At 34.7% G+C, this 17,504-nt stretch overlaps 1 protein-coding gene across 1 annotated transcript in view; it reads left to right on the top strand.

The window, feature by feature from the left end:
• The window catches only part of LOC106458658 (tripeptidyl-peptidase 2-like), a 99,852-nt gene that overhangs the window by 10,289 nt on the left and 72,059 nt on the right, over nucleotides 1-17,504 (top strand). The window contains exons 3-9 of the mRNA XM_013918188.2: nucleotides 6,004-6,099; nucleotides 7,988-8,092; nucleotides 9,360-9,493; nucleotides 10,257-10,354; nucleotides 11,355-11,420; nucleotides 11,995-12,149; nucleotides 15,809-15,882. Of these exons, the coding sequence (XP_013773642.1) occupies nucleotides 6,004-6,099; nucleotides 7,988-8,092; nucleotides 9,360-9,493; nucleotides 10,257-10,354; nucleotides 11,355-11,420; nucleotides 11,995-12,149; nucleotides 15,809-15,882 (728 nt within the window). The remainder of the gene's footprint in view (nucleotides 1-6,003; nucleotides 6,100-7,987; nucleotides 8,093-9,359; nucleotides 9,494-10,256; nucleotides 10,355-11,354; nucleotides 11,421-11,994; nucleotides 12,150-15,808; nucleotides 15,883-17,504) is intronic.

The raw sequence follows: 17,504 nt of genomic DNA, 5'->3' as shown, positions 1-17,504 counted from the left end.
GAAGGGATTCGTTATCCCCTTACTCTCCCTTCCTCCATTATCTGGTGTTCCCATTTCCTTCCCTCTCCTGGGGATCTCTCAACACGCCAGCATCCATCAGAGGCAGTTCAAGACCTCATCACACAACAGGCTTTTGAGCCAGCTCACCAGGTTCACAGGAGTTTTACTCCCAACTGTTTGTAGTTCCCAAGAAGCCTGGGGACTGGTGTCCTGTCATCGATTCATCTCATTTCAATCAGTATGTTCACACTCGTCACTTTACCATGGAGACATACCTTTCTCTTCAGTGGATATTTTCTCCAGATCTTTGGTGTAGCTTACCTACACATTCCTGTGGTGGGGCATTCCCATACATATCTTCAGTTTGTCCATTGGGGGGGGGGGCATTTACTCGTTTTGCCCCTTACCTTTCGGCCTAGCCTCAGCAAAATAAGTGTTTTGTTGTGTGGTCCACTCCTTTGCTCAACATATTCATTCCATAGGGTCGCGTTTCCATGTTTATTTGGATCACTGGCTTCTTCTTCCTCATTCTGAATGAGAATCAGCCAGTCACACTCGCCAGCTCCTGGCTGATGCTGTGCAGGTGGTATGGTTGGTCAAATCAGAGAAGTCATTCCTCTGTCCTTATCCATTTGGGTGTTTTCTTCAACACCCATCTCAGTTGGGCCCAACCTTCTTTTCCTCTGGCTCCATTCTATGGAATGTGCCATTCAGAAAGCTGTCTGTTCCCTCACTTACAGCTCACGAGGTTCTATCACTTTTTGGGATGTGGTCCTCCATGACCCCTCTCATACCCCCTCATATGCAGTTTCTTCAGTGGGTCCTTCATGATCAAGGGATCCTCGCCCAGGATCCCTTGGATACTTCTATAGCCCTTCCATCATCCCTTGTAGATGTTCACCATTGGTGGTTGAACAGAGCCCACACATTGGCGGGATTCCAGCTTACTCCTCCGTGGCCAGATTTATATATGTTCACGGATGCATCCCTTCAGTGCTGGAGTGCCTGGGTGGATCACCAGGAGGTTTTGGGGTTGTTGGTGTGTGGATGAGAGTTCTCTTCTCAAACTCATGGTTGTTCATCAGGCTTTGGATCAATTTCTTTCTCTTGCCAGCTGCCGGCTGGTTATGATCCATTCCAACAATCACCAAGGTGGCACCAGGTCCAGATCCCTAGGTTTTCACACTATGAATCTTCATTTTTGGGCCCACAAACATCACATTCATTTGGTGGCATGTTATGTACCAGGTGATTTCAATTTCATAGCCGACAGTCTTTCCCAACCTGATCTAGTTTATCCCACGGAGTGGTCCCTGCATCCTGCTGTTTTTCAATGGCTCTGTCTCCATCTGGGTACACCCCAAATCAATGCTTTTTCCACTGCTCTCAATCACAAATTACCTCAATTTTGGTCCCTGGTCCCCATACTCAATCCTTGGCTGTCAATTCCTTCAGCCAGGATTGGTCTCATCTGTTCCTTTATGTGTACTCTCCCATTCATTTACTTCATCAGATGGTCTCCCTCATCCATGCCACTCCATACATAGTCCTTCTGATTGCTCCTTACTAGCCTGCACACTCTTGGTTCCTCCATCTGCAGGTGGTTATTCCTCTTCTCTTCCATCCCAACCTGTTCCTTCAACTCCAGTCACCAGTGCTCCATCCCATGCCACCTGTCTTCCATCTTCATGTCTAGCTTTTGTCAAATCCTTGGCAAGTAGCTTCACATTTAGTCTGTTCCATTTACCCTTCTTTTTTGGCTATCTATCAATGCAAATGGAGCATTTATCACTCCTGGGCATTGACTTGTGGTTTCTAGGCTTCTCACCCAATGGTTGCCTGTATCACCAAGTTTCTCATGTGGCTTTTTGAGAGGGTTCTTTGGTCTCCTCGATTTTTGGGGTTTTGGGTAGCATTATCTCATACATTCCATTCTTTTCACATTTGCAAGGTTTTTGCTTCCCTTATCCTTTCCATGTTGATCCATTCCTTCTGGCTTCATTGGCCACTGAGGTGTCAGTCGCTACTGGACTGGGACCTTGACATGGTTCTTCATGCCCTCACTTTACCTCCATTCGACCCTCTGTCTATGTGTTCCCTGTTTCACCTGTCTTTGAAGGCTTATTTCCTCCTCCTCCTGGCCTGTGGGCATTGTAGGTCAGATATTTTTGCTCTCGACATTACCAGGACCTTGTACCACTTCTCCTACCTTATCCTTTATCTGGATCATGCTTTCCTTCCCAAGACCTCTATGGCTCAATAAGGTAAGTCCTCCCCCCATCTGCCTGTCTTCTGTATCTCAATTCTACCCTTGTCCTGATCTGAATAAACTCCTCTGTCCTGTCTGTGCCCTCTGTTGTTCTATTGCTACATGGCTTCTTTCCAGGGTCCTTGTTCTCACTTTTTTATTCCCTGGCAACCTTCTTCTACCTGTGATCTCTTCCCGTTACCCTGACCAATTGGGTTTGATGTTTGATCCAGTTGGCCTATTCTTCCTTGTCTCCTTCCCAGTGTGATCTCTTTCATGTTTCCTCACATCAAATCCCTCACCTTGTTTGCCTCTTGTCCTTGTCGGCCATTGGAAAATTTTCTACGATCGGCCATGTGGATGACTCCACACACATTCATCTCTCACTACCTATACTACATTGGTGTTTCTGTTTTCTAGCGGTATCATCTCCTTCCTGTGGCAAATCTACAGACTTCAACATGGCTGTGACATGAGATAAGCCCTCACTAATGCTTCTTTTTGTTTCAGGGGCTCCTGCTTCAACTTCACTTTGGATCCCGCTCTGTGGCGAGTGGTGCCTAATCGGGTATTCTGTCTGTACTCTGAATGGGCTCCACTTAGATGGCTATAACCATTTGTAGACATCTTGATATCAAATCCACACAGCAACCCATGTTGATTCTTATACATTTTCCATGATTATGTATGCTCACTCTTGAGATGGGGTGTTTCACAAGATCACTAGAATGATAATTGCATCATAATATGCCTGTCCTGGACCATAAAAACCATGGACAGCATGGGTAAAGCAGAAGGGGATTGCTGCCCATTCCTGCCATGCCTAGATTAAGTAAATCGGTGTGGTCTGCTTTTCAAAATAGGGTTTTGTAATCACTCATTGCAATGTCTCAGGTGTTGCAGTCTCTCTGGACTCTCCACCACACTTTTCTCCCCTTTCTTTTAGTGGAATACAAGAGTACTTACCACATACCAGTTCCAAGCAGCTGTTATGGTTGACCATGCAGGCAACCTGCTGGATGGATTCCACAAAGATGGCTATAACCATTCAGTTCAGTGTAGGGTGGTGGTGTTCTGCCGGTATAGAGGGAGTTACAAGATCCTCCGGATGAGTGACTATTTCCCAGAGTTGAGATGCACGAATGCATTTCACTCCTCCAATTGGGTACCCTCCTCCTACCTTTGTGTGGAGCTCGGTACCCAACAAGTGAGGTTTTGGAAATTGAGTGAACCAATCATATAAGTCCTCACACAGGTTTTGGGTTGTCCACCTTCCCCTCTCATTTTCTTTGTTGTGGGTTGCAGAAGGTCTACATGGCCTGTTTCCACTTCTGTTCTGGGTTTTCCCCTCATTGGGTGATGAGGTTGTTACAAATCTGGGGTCATTTTGGGCTGGTTTCATGGTCGTAGGGGTTGAGTGCATGCAATGGACTTCCCTCGGATTCCGGATGACACATTCCCAGGTCCCTGGCATTAGGCTACCCTGTGAGTTCCTGGAGTTCAATGTTAGGTTTTTTCTTGACTCTGGGACTTCTGGATATCAGTACACAGCGAGTGAGGTTTTGGCTGTAGTTGATTTACCGAGTAAGGTCTATCTCGCCATATCCACTCTACACCATGGGACACTTCCTCATTTGCCCACTTTCCATCGTGGGATTGAGTGATTCTGATTTCTTTTTAAGATCACATTTCTAAACTATCCTCTCCCGTGCAGATGTGCTCCCTTTAATGTTTCACTATGTCTGGTCCTCCTGATCATGTCGATGTTCCTGTCAAAGAGATACCTGGCTCAGATGTGGTGCAGTACCCCTTCTCAGATCATCTGATCTGTTCCTTTCATTTTGGGGGTGTCTGCTGGATGCTTCTGAGGGATACGCCTGTGCTTCCTGTGCACCGGTCCCTCCTCCATTTCAATGTGGGATTCAAGCTAATCTTATTATTGTAGGGAGAGTACCTTATTGAAAGTTATAATTTCCCAAAATGAAAATGTATTTCCGATAGGTACTTCCCTCCGGATAGGTTCTTCCCTCCGCTCATAATCCGGGTTTCGATACCGTGGTGGTCAGAGCACAGATAGCCCATTGTGTAGCTTTGTGCTTAATTACAAACAAACAAACCTATTGGTGGAGAGGTGACGCATGATGATTTGCATGTGAGATGTGTGGGAATTTGGATTCCAACAGAGAGAGGATGAAAGCTTGTGGCATGCTTTCTAGAATAAGTTCGCATATAGAGGGCAGCACAAAATGAAAAAAGCTAATCTTGTGAGAAGAGGGAAGTACCTATTGGAAATACATTTTCATTTAGGAAAATTATAACTTTCCTTTCCTAAAAATATATTCCAGATAGATATTCAACTCTGTGCACAACCTCCCACACTTCTTCCTCACTTGTGGCATATTTCTTCTACTTTTTCAAGAATGAGCCTTTGTTCAAATGTTTGTGATCACAAGGAATACTGCACATGGAGGATATGTTGCCTTTCTATCGGTGGAGGGCTATAGTTTAATATTGAGTACATCATAGACTAGTGCAATACACATTATTCTGTCTAGGGGGTGGGAGCTTTGTTCAAGGCTTGTGGTTTGCACAAAAGTCTTCATGGTACTGGCATGGGGTAATAGCTTGTGGATGTTCAGTGAGGTGAGTATTTATCTGAAGAACATTTTCTGTGAAGGAAGATGTTAACACCTAGGCCACGAATCCTGGATCATCAAAGTATTCAGTACCCCACTGCTGATGACCATCTTGTAATAAAAAATTTATTTATTATTAAGTATTATGGTTTTAGTGCCAAAAACTGGTGAAGCATTATAAGCCAGTAAGTGTAACATTTGTGTTAAACATGATGAAATTGAGAGAAATGAGGAAAAAAACATTTGCAGTTTACATGATTTCTATTTTGTTATCACTCCCAATGAGAAACCACTTGTGCATAGTATTTTTAAGTACACTGCAGAGGACAAATGGTGTGAGTATAGTGAGCTGGCTTATATGTTGGTTGCCTTAGCAACCATCAAATGTTTTAAGAGCTGTGATCTCACTATCCTCATTTTCTGATACTTAGCCTGGACATGCCATGCAGCTCAAATGGGTATCACAAAACAGCATGACACCACCAAGTGAAACAGTCTTGTTAGTCAGAATATTCCAACACAAATGAATGAAATGCATGTGTTAAAGTTGTATTGATGCTTAAAAGTAAGAATCTGTGAACCTTCTGAAGTATGTACTTGTGCTTTCTTAGTTTTACTAACAAAATAGAAACACTAACCAAAATTTGCTAGTGTTAACTTTCAAGCCTGGCTTACATATGAATGTATCTTTTAATCTCCACCACGTTAAATTTTTATCAAGTTGTACAGGCCAGCATTCCTTTCATGACAAAACAAAAGTTTATTATTTTAACTCGTCAGGATTTTTATATAATTAATATTCTTGTGTTGCAACAACAAGAAAGCTTTTTGGGGATTGTTACTGTATAACCTACAATAATAAAAAAAAAAACATTACCAATAGCAGAAGCTTTAAAGCACAGAAAAAATAATTTGGTAGAGCTAATTATCTTGTGTCAGGAGGAATGTTTGAAAAAATTACCCTTCTTTCCTCAATCATAAATAAAAGGTTTTAAGATTTCCTAACAAAATTATAAAATGTGATTAAAACTGCATTTACTAATTTTGTGTAATATTAACATAGCTGCTGATTTTTTTCATTTTACAAAAAGGTAAAGTGACAGTGGATTGTTTATTTAGATTCCAGATTCATGGCACAATCCAAGTGGAAAATATCACATTGGAGTAAAAAATGGCTATGAACTGTATCCAAAAGTTCTAAAGGAAAGAATTCAGGTAAATATTAAAGAAATTATATATCTTTGTGATTGTTCATTTTTTGTAGTTTTCATTATTGGTACCATTAACATAAGTATTATTTAGACCTGTTAAGAAGTGTAAGGGAAGGTGTAAACTAAACCTGTTTTTGTCTGTTTAGGCCTAGAAAAAGATGCTTTGTTCCTGATTACCCGACTGACCTTACGTAACAATGTCGATCCTAAAGTTTTTCTCAATGCTTCCTCCTCCCCAAAATGAACCTTCTGACTGATTCTAATGAAAAATGCCCTTCGATTAATTTTTTTATTTTCATTAAATTATTGCACCAATCTGCTACCATATTGTGCAAGGTGAAGATCATAAGAAACCATGTCTCTGATTCGTTAGTTGGTGGGGTATGTCAATGCTCTGAGCCAATTATCTCTCTTAATGCAGGTTTAGTCAGATTGACTGACCATGTGACCACTTTGTATTTGTAATAGTTTTGATATTACTAACTTTTAATATAGTAGATATATTTTCACAAAATGTGGCAGACTTTCAGTAAACATTACAAGTCCTTTAAATACAAAAAAATTATATTTTTAGTGAAGTATTTTTACAAAAGCTCTGTCCAGGAACATATCAAGTTTTTTGTTTTTTTTACCACTCCAAGTGCAAAGTGATTTTCATGTTAACATTAAAAAATACTTTTCTTCATCTCAAAAACATCAACTGTTATGTGCATAATCTTTAAAACCTCCTAAGTACATTTCAAACGTTTTTTTCGTGTAAAACTTTATATTTTATCTGTTATTTTCTCCACCCTAATTCTATACAAGGTTGCTCAGTTTGACCGACCTCATAATCACCCCAAAAAATTTCAATAAATCTAAATTACCCTTTTTATCCTAAGTAGCTTTAAACTTGCAACAATATACATCTATTTATATTTAAATTTATTGTTTTATTGCCCTTTGAACCATGTCTAACTACTATGCATGCCATTATAAGTTGTAACTGACTTGGTGAATGTGCAGCTCACATTACGTCATCAAATTACATTACCCACGAGCTACTCCAAGCTGCTCACATGTGTGCCTCATGAAAATTTTTTATTATTATTATTTATTTTTTTTCTTACTTAATCTTACCTTAACTAACCTAAAGAGTTTCCTATTTTTACATTTTATTTCTTTAGTGACCAAATGTCTAAATAACATTTTTACTGATAGTGCTTAGCATCTGGTACAATCTGATATATTACAATTGCATTTATATCATAAAATATGTATCTGCATTAAGAAAATACTCCGCCTAAATTTTCGGGGATGCAAAAAAATGCCTACCTACCCTTTTTTTTTCAGCATATAATTGGAAACAAAGCTTTTTTTTTAGGCCTTACCATATTGTCACTTTTATGTATGTGATACATATATTTTACCTTTAGAAGTAGAATATATCATTCAAAATTTAAAAGAAATTGTAAGAATTTCAATCATGATTCTACAGTGAAGGTTAATGAAAATCATACCTTTGTTTTTCAGTTCTTGAATAAACATTTTAGTTTGTTAGCATCTTACTAAACACAGTTTTAAGACACAAAGTATGTATCTATTTTGAATTAAATGAGTGGGAATCTAAAGTTTGTAATGACTCTGTTCTTAAAACTTATGGCATCTAAATATATTAGAATATAATATTCTAGTTATAACTGACATAACAAAACACTAAACATTAAATATTATTACTAGTCCAACCATGTTAGTGAAATTTTAGTAATCTGTTTTTAAATGCATTGTTGTGGTGACATGTTTTTGAGAAATATAGTTGATTTTATATTCGTGTAATTTCAAAATTTTAAATATTTCTCTCTCACTATTTGAATGAGAATATCTTTGATTTATGCACATTGGCAATCTTACAGAGTGACTGGAAAGAAAATTCATGGGATCCCAATCATAAACTCATTCAAGCAGAAGCAATAAGATGTTTACAGGAGTTTGATAATAAACACCCAGATTCTTCTCAGGTATTGATCAAGTAATTTGAATAAATTATTTTTTGTATCTTAGCAAGGAGTATGCTATTTATTTTTACAGGTTTGAGATTGATTTTGTGTAACAACTTGTTTCTATAAATCTGTTAAAGTAACTTGTTGATGAAATGTTTTTATTCCTTTTTTTTCTATGCATCTTTTAAAATTTCAATTTCTATTGGTTTAAAGCCTTTAAGTGTGAAATTTGTAACATCAGGATGTAGTTAATGGACATGCTTCAAAATATGTAAAATCTTCTGTTTGAATGAATTAGTTATGAAAACATAACACCCACCTAACAAGCCTAAAATGTGCTTGTAATAGTTTTAAATGTTATATGTGTTTATGATGCTTTTCATACAAGTCTTTTACAAAATGTAATATTGGTTTAATTGTAAATGTCTAATGTGAGTTTTACCACGCCATATAATTTTTAATAACTAATTATAATGTATAACTTTACATTTATAACTAAAACATATCCATGCTAGAGATGAGTTACCATCAACTAGTAAAACAATAACAAGAAAAGATTTGCCTTTTGATTCATATCTGTATATGTGAGGTTTTAGTGAAAATGTTGAGACTTTTCGTGAAGTGTTGTACATAACTTTATAAGTTATCTTTCGTGGTAGAAGTATGCTAATAACTTTAATAAAAATCCAATGATGTATTACAAATATACATTGATAAACATATTATTTTTGTTTTGAAACATTCACTAACAAGTTGGATTTGTAAGAGCATTTCTCACAATTATATTTCTGCCAATAAAAAGCTAAAATCGTTAAAATTGTTAAATAAAATTTCATGTAGAGTGTTGTTTGTTTTTTTTTAAATTGTAAGATACTTTTATTTGCAATTTTATATGTTGATTGTTAAAACTGAGTATATGTTTATTTAGCCAACTTGAAACTGACAAAACAAATAGAAAATTAAACAAAATTTTATATCCCCATGATAAATATTTGCTTATCTCAAAAACAGGTAACATTTTATAATATGCCAGGTGTGCTAAAGTTTCTCAATGTGGTACTATTTTGAAACAGATTACTAGTTGTTTAGTGCTAGTCAAAAAACATAATGTTCCTTGTGAAAGTATTTTTACAATTTTATACAACAGTTAATATGGTTAATATTGCCTGGATACATGCCATAGTTTGAAAATGTTCTGTAAACACATGGATATAATTAAACTCTTTCATGTCGTTTTTAAAATGAAATTTTTTTTCATTTAACTTGTAATAACTGCTTCCTTCAGCTTACAGCAGAGGAACGTCTTGAGAGAGAGGAGTTAGATGCAAGGGTTGAAGTGCTTACAACTTTAGAGAAAAAATACAAGAATGATGGACCTGTATATGATTGTGTAGTGTTTCACGATGGTGACATGTGGAGGTTTGTGTGTCTATTTTTAAAACTTCACATAAGATGTTTCTTACGAAGTGAAACATACTTACAACTTTAATAATGATGATAATTAAACTTATCATAATTTTCACTGTCAGGTAAATCTTTAAACATTATGCTTTACTTAATTACACATTGCATGTAGATAAGCACCTACATGGTTTTCCTAAGAAAAGTGTAAAAAACACTTATTAAACGTTTTGGTGTAATTTTTTTTTAATGATGATTTTCTATAGAGAAGTATAGCTGTTTGGTGAATAATAAACAAAATAGTCTAAAATTTGTAGTGAAAAAGTCAGTGGACTTCAAGATGAATAAAATCATCTGTGGATTAGCTATTCAGATCCCAGTAATTGAAAAAAAAGGGTTTATTATTAGAAGTTGGAAGTAACATAAATAAAAGTATAGGTAACATGCTTATTATAAAATTTGGTGGAAATAGAGCTTTAAGCTAAGTCTTTATTTTATAAATCATTAATTATTTGTAGAGTGTATGAGATTCTTCAGATTGTAACATAACTTTTGAATTTTTCTATTCCTAAGAACACTGCTGAATGTTTATGATTTATTTGAATAGTTCATTAACAAAATATTTGATATGTAATTCTCAACAATTTACAATGCTTTCAGAAGCAGGAGACTGGTTTTAGAAATATTAGGATAACATTTTTCCTAAAAATAAGATACACAATTTTTATTTACATATATATATATATATATAGCTTTATATATATTTTTTCCTCTGTGTTAGGGCTGCCATAGATACTTCAGAAGTTGGTGATTTAGAATCATGTGCTTTGTTAGGAACATACAGAGAAACATTACAGTTTGCCACTTTAACACAGAAAGGTAGGGCATACTACAGTAATATTGAGAAAGTGTAATATTAATACATATTTGGAGTTTTACTGTACAAAAAGTCATTATTGTTAGAATGGTACAAGTTTTTTTATACATGTTAATTTTCCTTGTTTGTACTTAGAAAAGAAATACCACACATCACAATCTTATAATGGAAAACTTATTTGTTTATAAAGAATGTGTTCATTCAGAAACAGTATAATGCCTATGTATCATAGAGAAATAAAATGCTGTCTGTCATGTAAAACTAAGTGTTATTGCATTACAGTTTGCTTCAGAGAGAAACTGAAGTATTTCACCAATAAACAGAAATAAAGAATTGTTATGAATACTATCTGTATATATGAAACATTACAAAATATAGGACGAAAAACGTTTTTATACATTTTATATGCCTATGGGTATATAATGTGTAAAAAAAAATTTAAGATATTTCAGAAAAATTTGATACCCATACTGTGGTTGGATGATAACTGCAAGTTAAAGCATTGTTCAGCTTTCATCCACCTAGTTGAACTGATGGTAGAGACTGTCACCCAATGGAGGTTTATATGTCATTTAGCATTTGAGAATGGCCTGGTGTAGTATTTATTTTTTTAGGACGAGAATTTTAGACTTGTTAGCTTTCGAGATAAATTTATTATTCAAGTTTCCTTCACATCTCAATAGAGTGAATTGAGTTTTGAAAACTAAATTAAAAACTAAAGCTCAACTGGATAGCATTCTTTATCAGTGGCCCAACTAGGGTGATGAAAGCTGACATTTTTTGAAACTGTAATTCTCAGGTGAAATATATTTTGTTGCCGAATGTGGACTTGTGTAGGTACAAACCACTATCACTCCACTGAACTGTGAAAAAGAACCTGATTGTTAAACATACCTAAAAAGCTAAATGACCTCAACTTTCACTTGATAAGCGTATTTAATATTCTTTATTCTAAGAACTTATGTTGTAACCACTTCTTTCTCTCAATTCTATAATTTTTAGATATGCTCAATTATGCTGTAAATATCTATGATGAAGGTAATCTTTTGGAAATAGTGACAACTTCAAGTAAGTGTAATATTGAGTTTCTCTAAAACTTGATTAAATAATGTAAAATCCAGTTAGTAAGCTGATTAAAGCTTGGTTGGTTTTGTACAGTTGCATGTTTATTTAAACTTCAGCTTTGAAAAGGTGATTATTAATTGTATACTTTTTTTTTACATCAAGAAATCATTAGAAACCAGTAAAGGATTAGAGAGAGAGTAAGAACTTCATAGTGTGTATTGAATGCTCACAATGGAAAGTGGCATTTGTTTGTCAAGTGAACCTAGCTATTGAATTGCTACATATGTTAGATACACTTAACTTGACAATTTATTTATTGAACTCATTTATGAACCTTCATCGGCCTCAAAGTTTATTTATCAACATTCCTGAGGATGTTCTGACCCATAAATTTGTACTATATAGTTCTTATGTAAAAGTTATTTATTACTGCTTGATGTGTATTGTATTATTACATGTATTAATTGTAACTGTACTTTTTTTTATAAGGGTAGCTGAAATGTTAAATTACGAAAAAAAACAAAACGTTTTGCAATCATGTAGCTAATAGATTAAATATTTTACCTCTGTGTTCCAGGCTCGCATGGGACACATGTTGCTAGTATTTCTGCTGCCTACTTCCCTGACCAACCTGATAAAAATGGAATAGCACCTGGTGCTCAACTTGTTAGTATATGTATAGGAGACAATAGACTGGGTACCATGGAAACAGGAGCTGCTCTAGTCAGAGCTGTAAGTTTGCTGGCCAGTCACTCTGTCTAAAACTGAAACTAAGATAAAGATTTATGGAGAGTTTTAAACCTTTCCATCCCAGTGGCATGATTCTGTATCTACTTCTGTATCTGAAACACAGATGCTTCACTCACAAAAAATAACCATTGAATGTTTCTGAACCTAAATTAAGTTTTGTTTTGCTAAATTTACAACTTATAATGGAAGAAAAGCCATTATTGCTTTGTGGCATAACTTTGTACTCAGTTGTTATAAAACATGGCTTTCACTATTTACCTGAGAGCCAGGTATCACAAACACTTTTTACAAATAATATAATCATAGGCCAATTATGTCATGCTCTAGCCTGCATTGTTGAAAGAAAGTTTGTAATATTTTATATGTATTGCTAAAACTAATATAAACAGATAGTATTTATTTTACTATATGTTATTTATATATACTCTTTTTTATGTTATTTACAACTGTTTCAAAAGACCTCCTTACTAATATTTTAGTTCGTGCAAGGCAAAAACTGCTTTAAGTTTAAATAGTTTTAAATTACAAATGATATTGTTTTGAACAAAATAAACAAATAAGCAGAGGAACCAATAAAAGTAATTCATTACTTTTCCATAGCATGCAATTATAATTAATGAATTAATAAAATAATTATAATTAATAAAAATTATAATACTGTGGTATTGTTAAATGATATTAAAACATGCAATCAAGGAAGGCTTTATGTAATGACTAACATTTTATGAATTTACAACCTATATGTGGAAGAGAGGAAGCTTTATGGCAAATAGATTACAAGGAAGAAAATAATTCCAGCTTTCAAATGATATATTTATGATTTTTTAGCTCTTAAAGCTTGGAAATTGTAAAATATAAAATGCAGTCAGTTGAAGTTTTTATAGTTTTCAAACTATTTAAGCTATAAATAAGCAACGAACATGAACAAAGACCACAGTTTCGTAGCTTTGTTTCATATATCGACAAGTTTTGTCAATGCAAGTGAGGGGTTTAAATATTTCCTCTTTCCAAGTGATATACAATTCTGGGGATAATAAATTCAAATCAGGATTAATAGTTTTAAATTTTTTGTCATGTTATGAAAACAAAATACACAACAAGACAAAAGTGAATGAGACAAGATATTAGATTATGTATTAAAAACACCCTAATACTGTAAATGTGTGTAAATATGTGTATTAATTCCAGTTGCAGGAGGTTTTCTTCCCTGCTTCTACAGTTGAGTTTGGGTGACTTTGTCTGCCTTGTAATACCAGCAACAGGATGCATGTACAATGTTCCTACAGTTTAGCAAATTTTCCACATCTTCCTCATAATTCCAGGTGCAGGATATGTCTTCCCAGCATTTACAGTTGGGTGGGTTACAATTTCTGCTCTTAATACTGGTTACAAGTACTTTCCTATTCTTATGGTTGAGTTGAGGCAACGACATGACGGTGTAATGTTGGAGTTGGTTTGTTTTACTTCTTTGCTTCTATTGTGGTTTTGGTTTTTTTGGGGGGAATTTGTCTGGTTTTGGGCAAATGTTAACTTTCTCTTCATAGTTCTGGTTGTTTGATGTATGACACTCTGTTTACTTTTGGCTGGGGTTAGTGTATATATATATCACACAGTTCACATGCCCTAGCCACAATGTTTATGTTACTCTAATTTTGTTTTTATCTAGAGGATTCTCAACCTCCTAGTACCGATGATGGGTTGTGGAACCTCATCTGTCCACTTGAAGTTGGGTAGATACCTAGCCATGGCTAGATGTTTTTTTTTCATTGTTATATTTCAGCAAACTGTCCCTTGACTCATGTAGGTGTTGAGCTCACTTTGAGTTTTTGTTTCATAGAATGGCTATTCACCTATGGGTGCTGGCTGTTTTTCAGTTTGGTTTGTGTGATGGAGGATGATTCAAAATCATGCTGTTTTTTACTATGGATTGCACCTCTCAGACCAATTTGAACTTATGCACATCTTTTTTTTTTTCTGCCTGTGTCAGATCATTTACTTCTTACAGGGCAAAGTGCATACCTGCCCTGCATGTGTGGTTTGGTTTCATCTCTGAGCACACCAGTTGTCTTTAGGTGGTTGCTTTCCCCTTGGTTTCATTGTTAGGTGCCTACACTGCTCCCTCCACCTTTTCAATGTGGGATTCTAGCTTTGTTTAAGCGTAGTTAAGACCATATCAGAAATTAATATTTTCTCACCCTGAAACTTGTATTTCTGATAGGTCCTTACCTCCACTTTCCACCCTTCCTCACCACTGCTAGTGTTATACATTTTAATTCCTGCAATATTTGAAAGTGAGAATTGAGCAGGAAAATCAGAGGGAGCTAGTTATGCCACTATAGGTGGTGCAGTACTGTTGGTTGAGGGTGGTCACATGCTATTTACATGTTCAAAAGTGGTGCAAAATTTGTGGTGTATGGATTGGTGTGATGAGCATTAAAATTTTGTAGCAATGCTAAAGGGGCAGAAAGAAGATGAGATAGTTTCGTGTGAGGGAAGGTAGTACCTATTGGAAATACATTTTCAGTGTAAGAAAATGTCAACATTAGCACCTGTGATGTGAGAAATAAAGGGAATTTGATTTTTCTGCCTATTTCTTGAGATTAGATGTATTGAATTAAAAATAAAAACATTATTACATTGAGCAATATCTACACATATTTTATGTAACAATTTCACTTAATTTAGGGAAGATTTATGAAAGTTGCTCTAAAAGCTATTTTAAAGTTAACTCAGTGCTGCAAACAATAAAAGATGCATTTCTTTTCTTACCAAACTTAAGATAATTATTTCTGTTTTTTCAGGGAAGACAGCATTTTTGCTCAGAGCTTCAGGCTATTTAGAAGCTACTAGTTGGGCATGACTTAAATCCTTTTAGAGTGCTCACTAGTCAGACTGTTACTGTATACACAAATTACTAACTTTCATTACTAAAGATTGTATGGTAGTACACATGTTTAGTGTTGTTATGACTGCATAAAAGAATTAATATCATCAATAGCCTTCAGATAGGTTACAGATAATTTAGAGGAAATAAGCAAGAAACTTTTTCATTCAACAGCCACAGATAAATAAATATATATTGATCTTCAGTAAAACTACATGTGTAAAGAAGGAAGGTATGATAATCATATAAAAAAGAAACTAGAATGTTACACTGTATGAAAGACATTAGGAAAAATCTACTAGGTGCCATTGCAAACAGATCTGTGCTAAAGTGTTATAAGTATACAGAGAATGATGTTTAAAACTGACATTAAACATGAGTGGATGAGATGTTTCAGTGAGATCTGTAAGTATATTGGAATATAGTCAGTCTGCCTATAACTAACACTAATTGAATCACTAATTAATGGGAATAGTAGAGAATAACATAATATTGATTTACTGCTTCTGTAACAAAAGTTAACAACTAATTATGTTTGATCCCTGTATTTCTTGTATACAGTACTGTCCATTATGGTGGGTACCAAGCAATTTTTGAAGTCTGTTTTTACTTAAAACAGCTCCTATTATTGAATATAGTAAATGAATGTTTAATTTCATCCAACTGAGTGTCTTGTTAGGTTGACTGATATTTTGTTTTTAATTTTTTTCCACAAGTTAGTGGGTATGTTTGTCATATAAGATAATTTTTTTTTCAGATGGCCAAGGTGATCCAGTTGAAGTGTGATGTCATTAATATGAGTTATGGAGAACATGGTCATTGGTCAGGAGGGTGAGCTAGTTCTTTATTGTTGATTACCTACTGTATGAATTGTAACACATGAAATCTCACATTCTAAGCTAAACTCTCCTTAACAACTATTTAAAATTTACTATTTCTAGTCAGCTCATAAATAAACTGCATATCTTAGACCAGTGGATCTCAACCTTTTTGAATCTATAAAACTTCTGGCATTAAAATTTGTGTCACAGAAACCTTCACAGCCTTCATTACCAAAAACTTAGTGCAATACTATATCAGTAATTCCAGATACAGTATGTATGTTTGCAGCTATATACCCATAAACATACATACAAAACATGAAAAATTTCTGGAGCCAATTACTCGGACACATATAGACACATAACAAGAAGCATTCTCTCTCAAATGATAAAAGTTTACTTAACTCAAGTACCTGCTTGTACGTAGTGTCACTCCGTAATTTAGAACAGTGCATTGACTTGTTATGTTGTGTCATTATGAAACCCGCTATATTAATAAAGAAATATGATGTAGTCGGATTGCAATTATGTGACTAGTATGTATTTACACATTAGAATATGTGGAACTTTTGCATTCCATGGAACCCTGTGGAACTCCAGGAGGTGGTCAAGGAAACTGAGGGTTCCATGGAAATCTGGTTGAGAAGCACTGTCTTAGAACAATAAAACTAAGACATAATGCCATTTCTCAGGTTGCGTTGACAATATAGATTTTTGTATCAAGTTTGTAGAATTAAATAAATGTATATTTAAGAAATTTTAAACTAGCCTAAATTACCCATCCCTTTTTGCAATCTCGTTAGAAAAAGATTGAAGATATATTATGTAACAATACTTTAATTGTGTAAGATTGACAGTATGGTCACTTTAAGTAGGAATAGTGTATGTAGCAGTACTTCAGGTATGAAAGATTGACAGTATTGTCACTGTTAAAAAAGTAAGATTGGTATATGTAGCAGTAAAGTACTTCAGGTATAAAAGATTAACAGTATGGTCACTGTTAAAAAGTAAGATTGGTATATGTAGCAGTAAAGTACTTCAAGTATGAAAGATTGACAGTATTGTCACTGTTAAAAAGTAAGATTGGTATATGCAGCAGTAAAGTACTTCAGGTATGAAAGATTGACAGTATGGTCACTGTTAAAAAGTAAGAATGGTATATGTAGCAGTAAAGTACTTCAGGTATGAAAGATTGACAGTATGGTCTCTGTTAAAAAGTAAGATTGGTATGTTTGGCAGTACAATACTTCAGATATAAAACATTGAAAGTATGGTCACTTGTAAAAATTAGGAATAGTACATGTAGCAGTACAATACCTAATCTATGAAAGTTGACTGAATTGTCACTAGAGTGGCCTTATTTACAGGTAAAATTTCAGATTAAAAATTGTAAGGCTTTTGCCCCTAATTTTGTTCCAATGTAAAAAAAAATATTGAATGTCAAATTTATTCATTTTGGACTATATTTAGAGGTTGCTTCATGAAATTGAAGTTCTAGACTGCAGTGACCTTGTACCATATGTTTTGCATGATATAAAAACATATTTATTATGTATTATAATTGATTTATTTAAAAGTATATTATTTCATTGTATGTACAATAGTATAATTACATAATTATATGATTTTGGT

This window comes from Limulus polyphemus, unplaced genomic scaffold, assembly GCF_000517525.1.
Source record: "Limulus polyphemus unplaced genomic scaffold, Limulus_polyphemus-2.1.2 Scaffold497, whole genome shotgun sequence".
NCBI lineage: Eukaryota > Metazoa > Arthropoda > Merostomata > Xiphosura > Limulidae > Limulus > Limulus polyphemus.
Note: the sequence above shows the minus strand (reverse complement) of the source record. Positions and strands in the feature narration are given on the sequence as shown.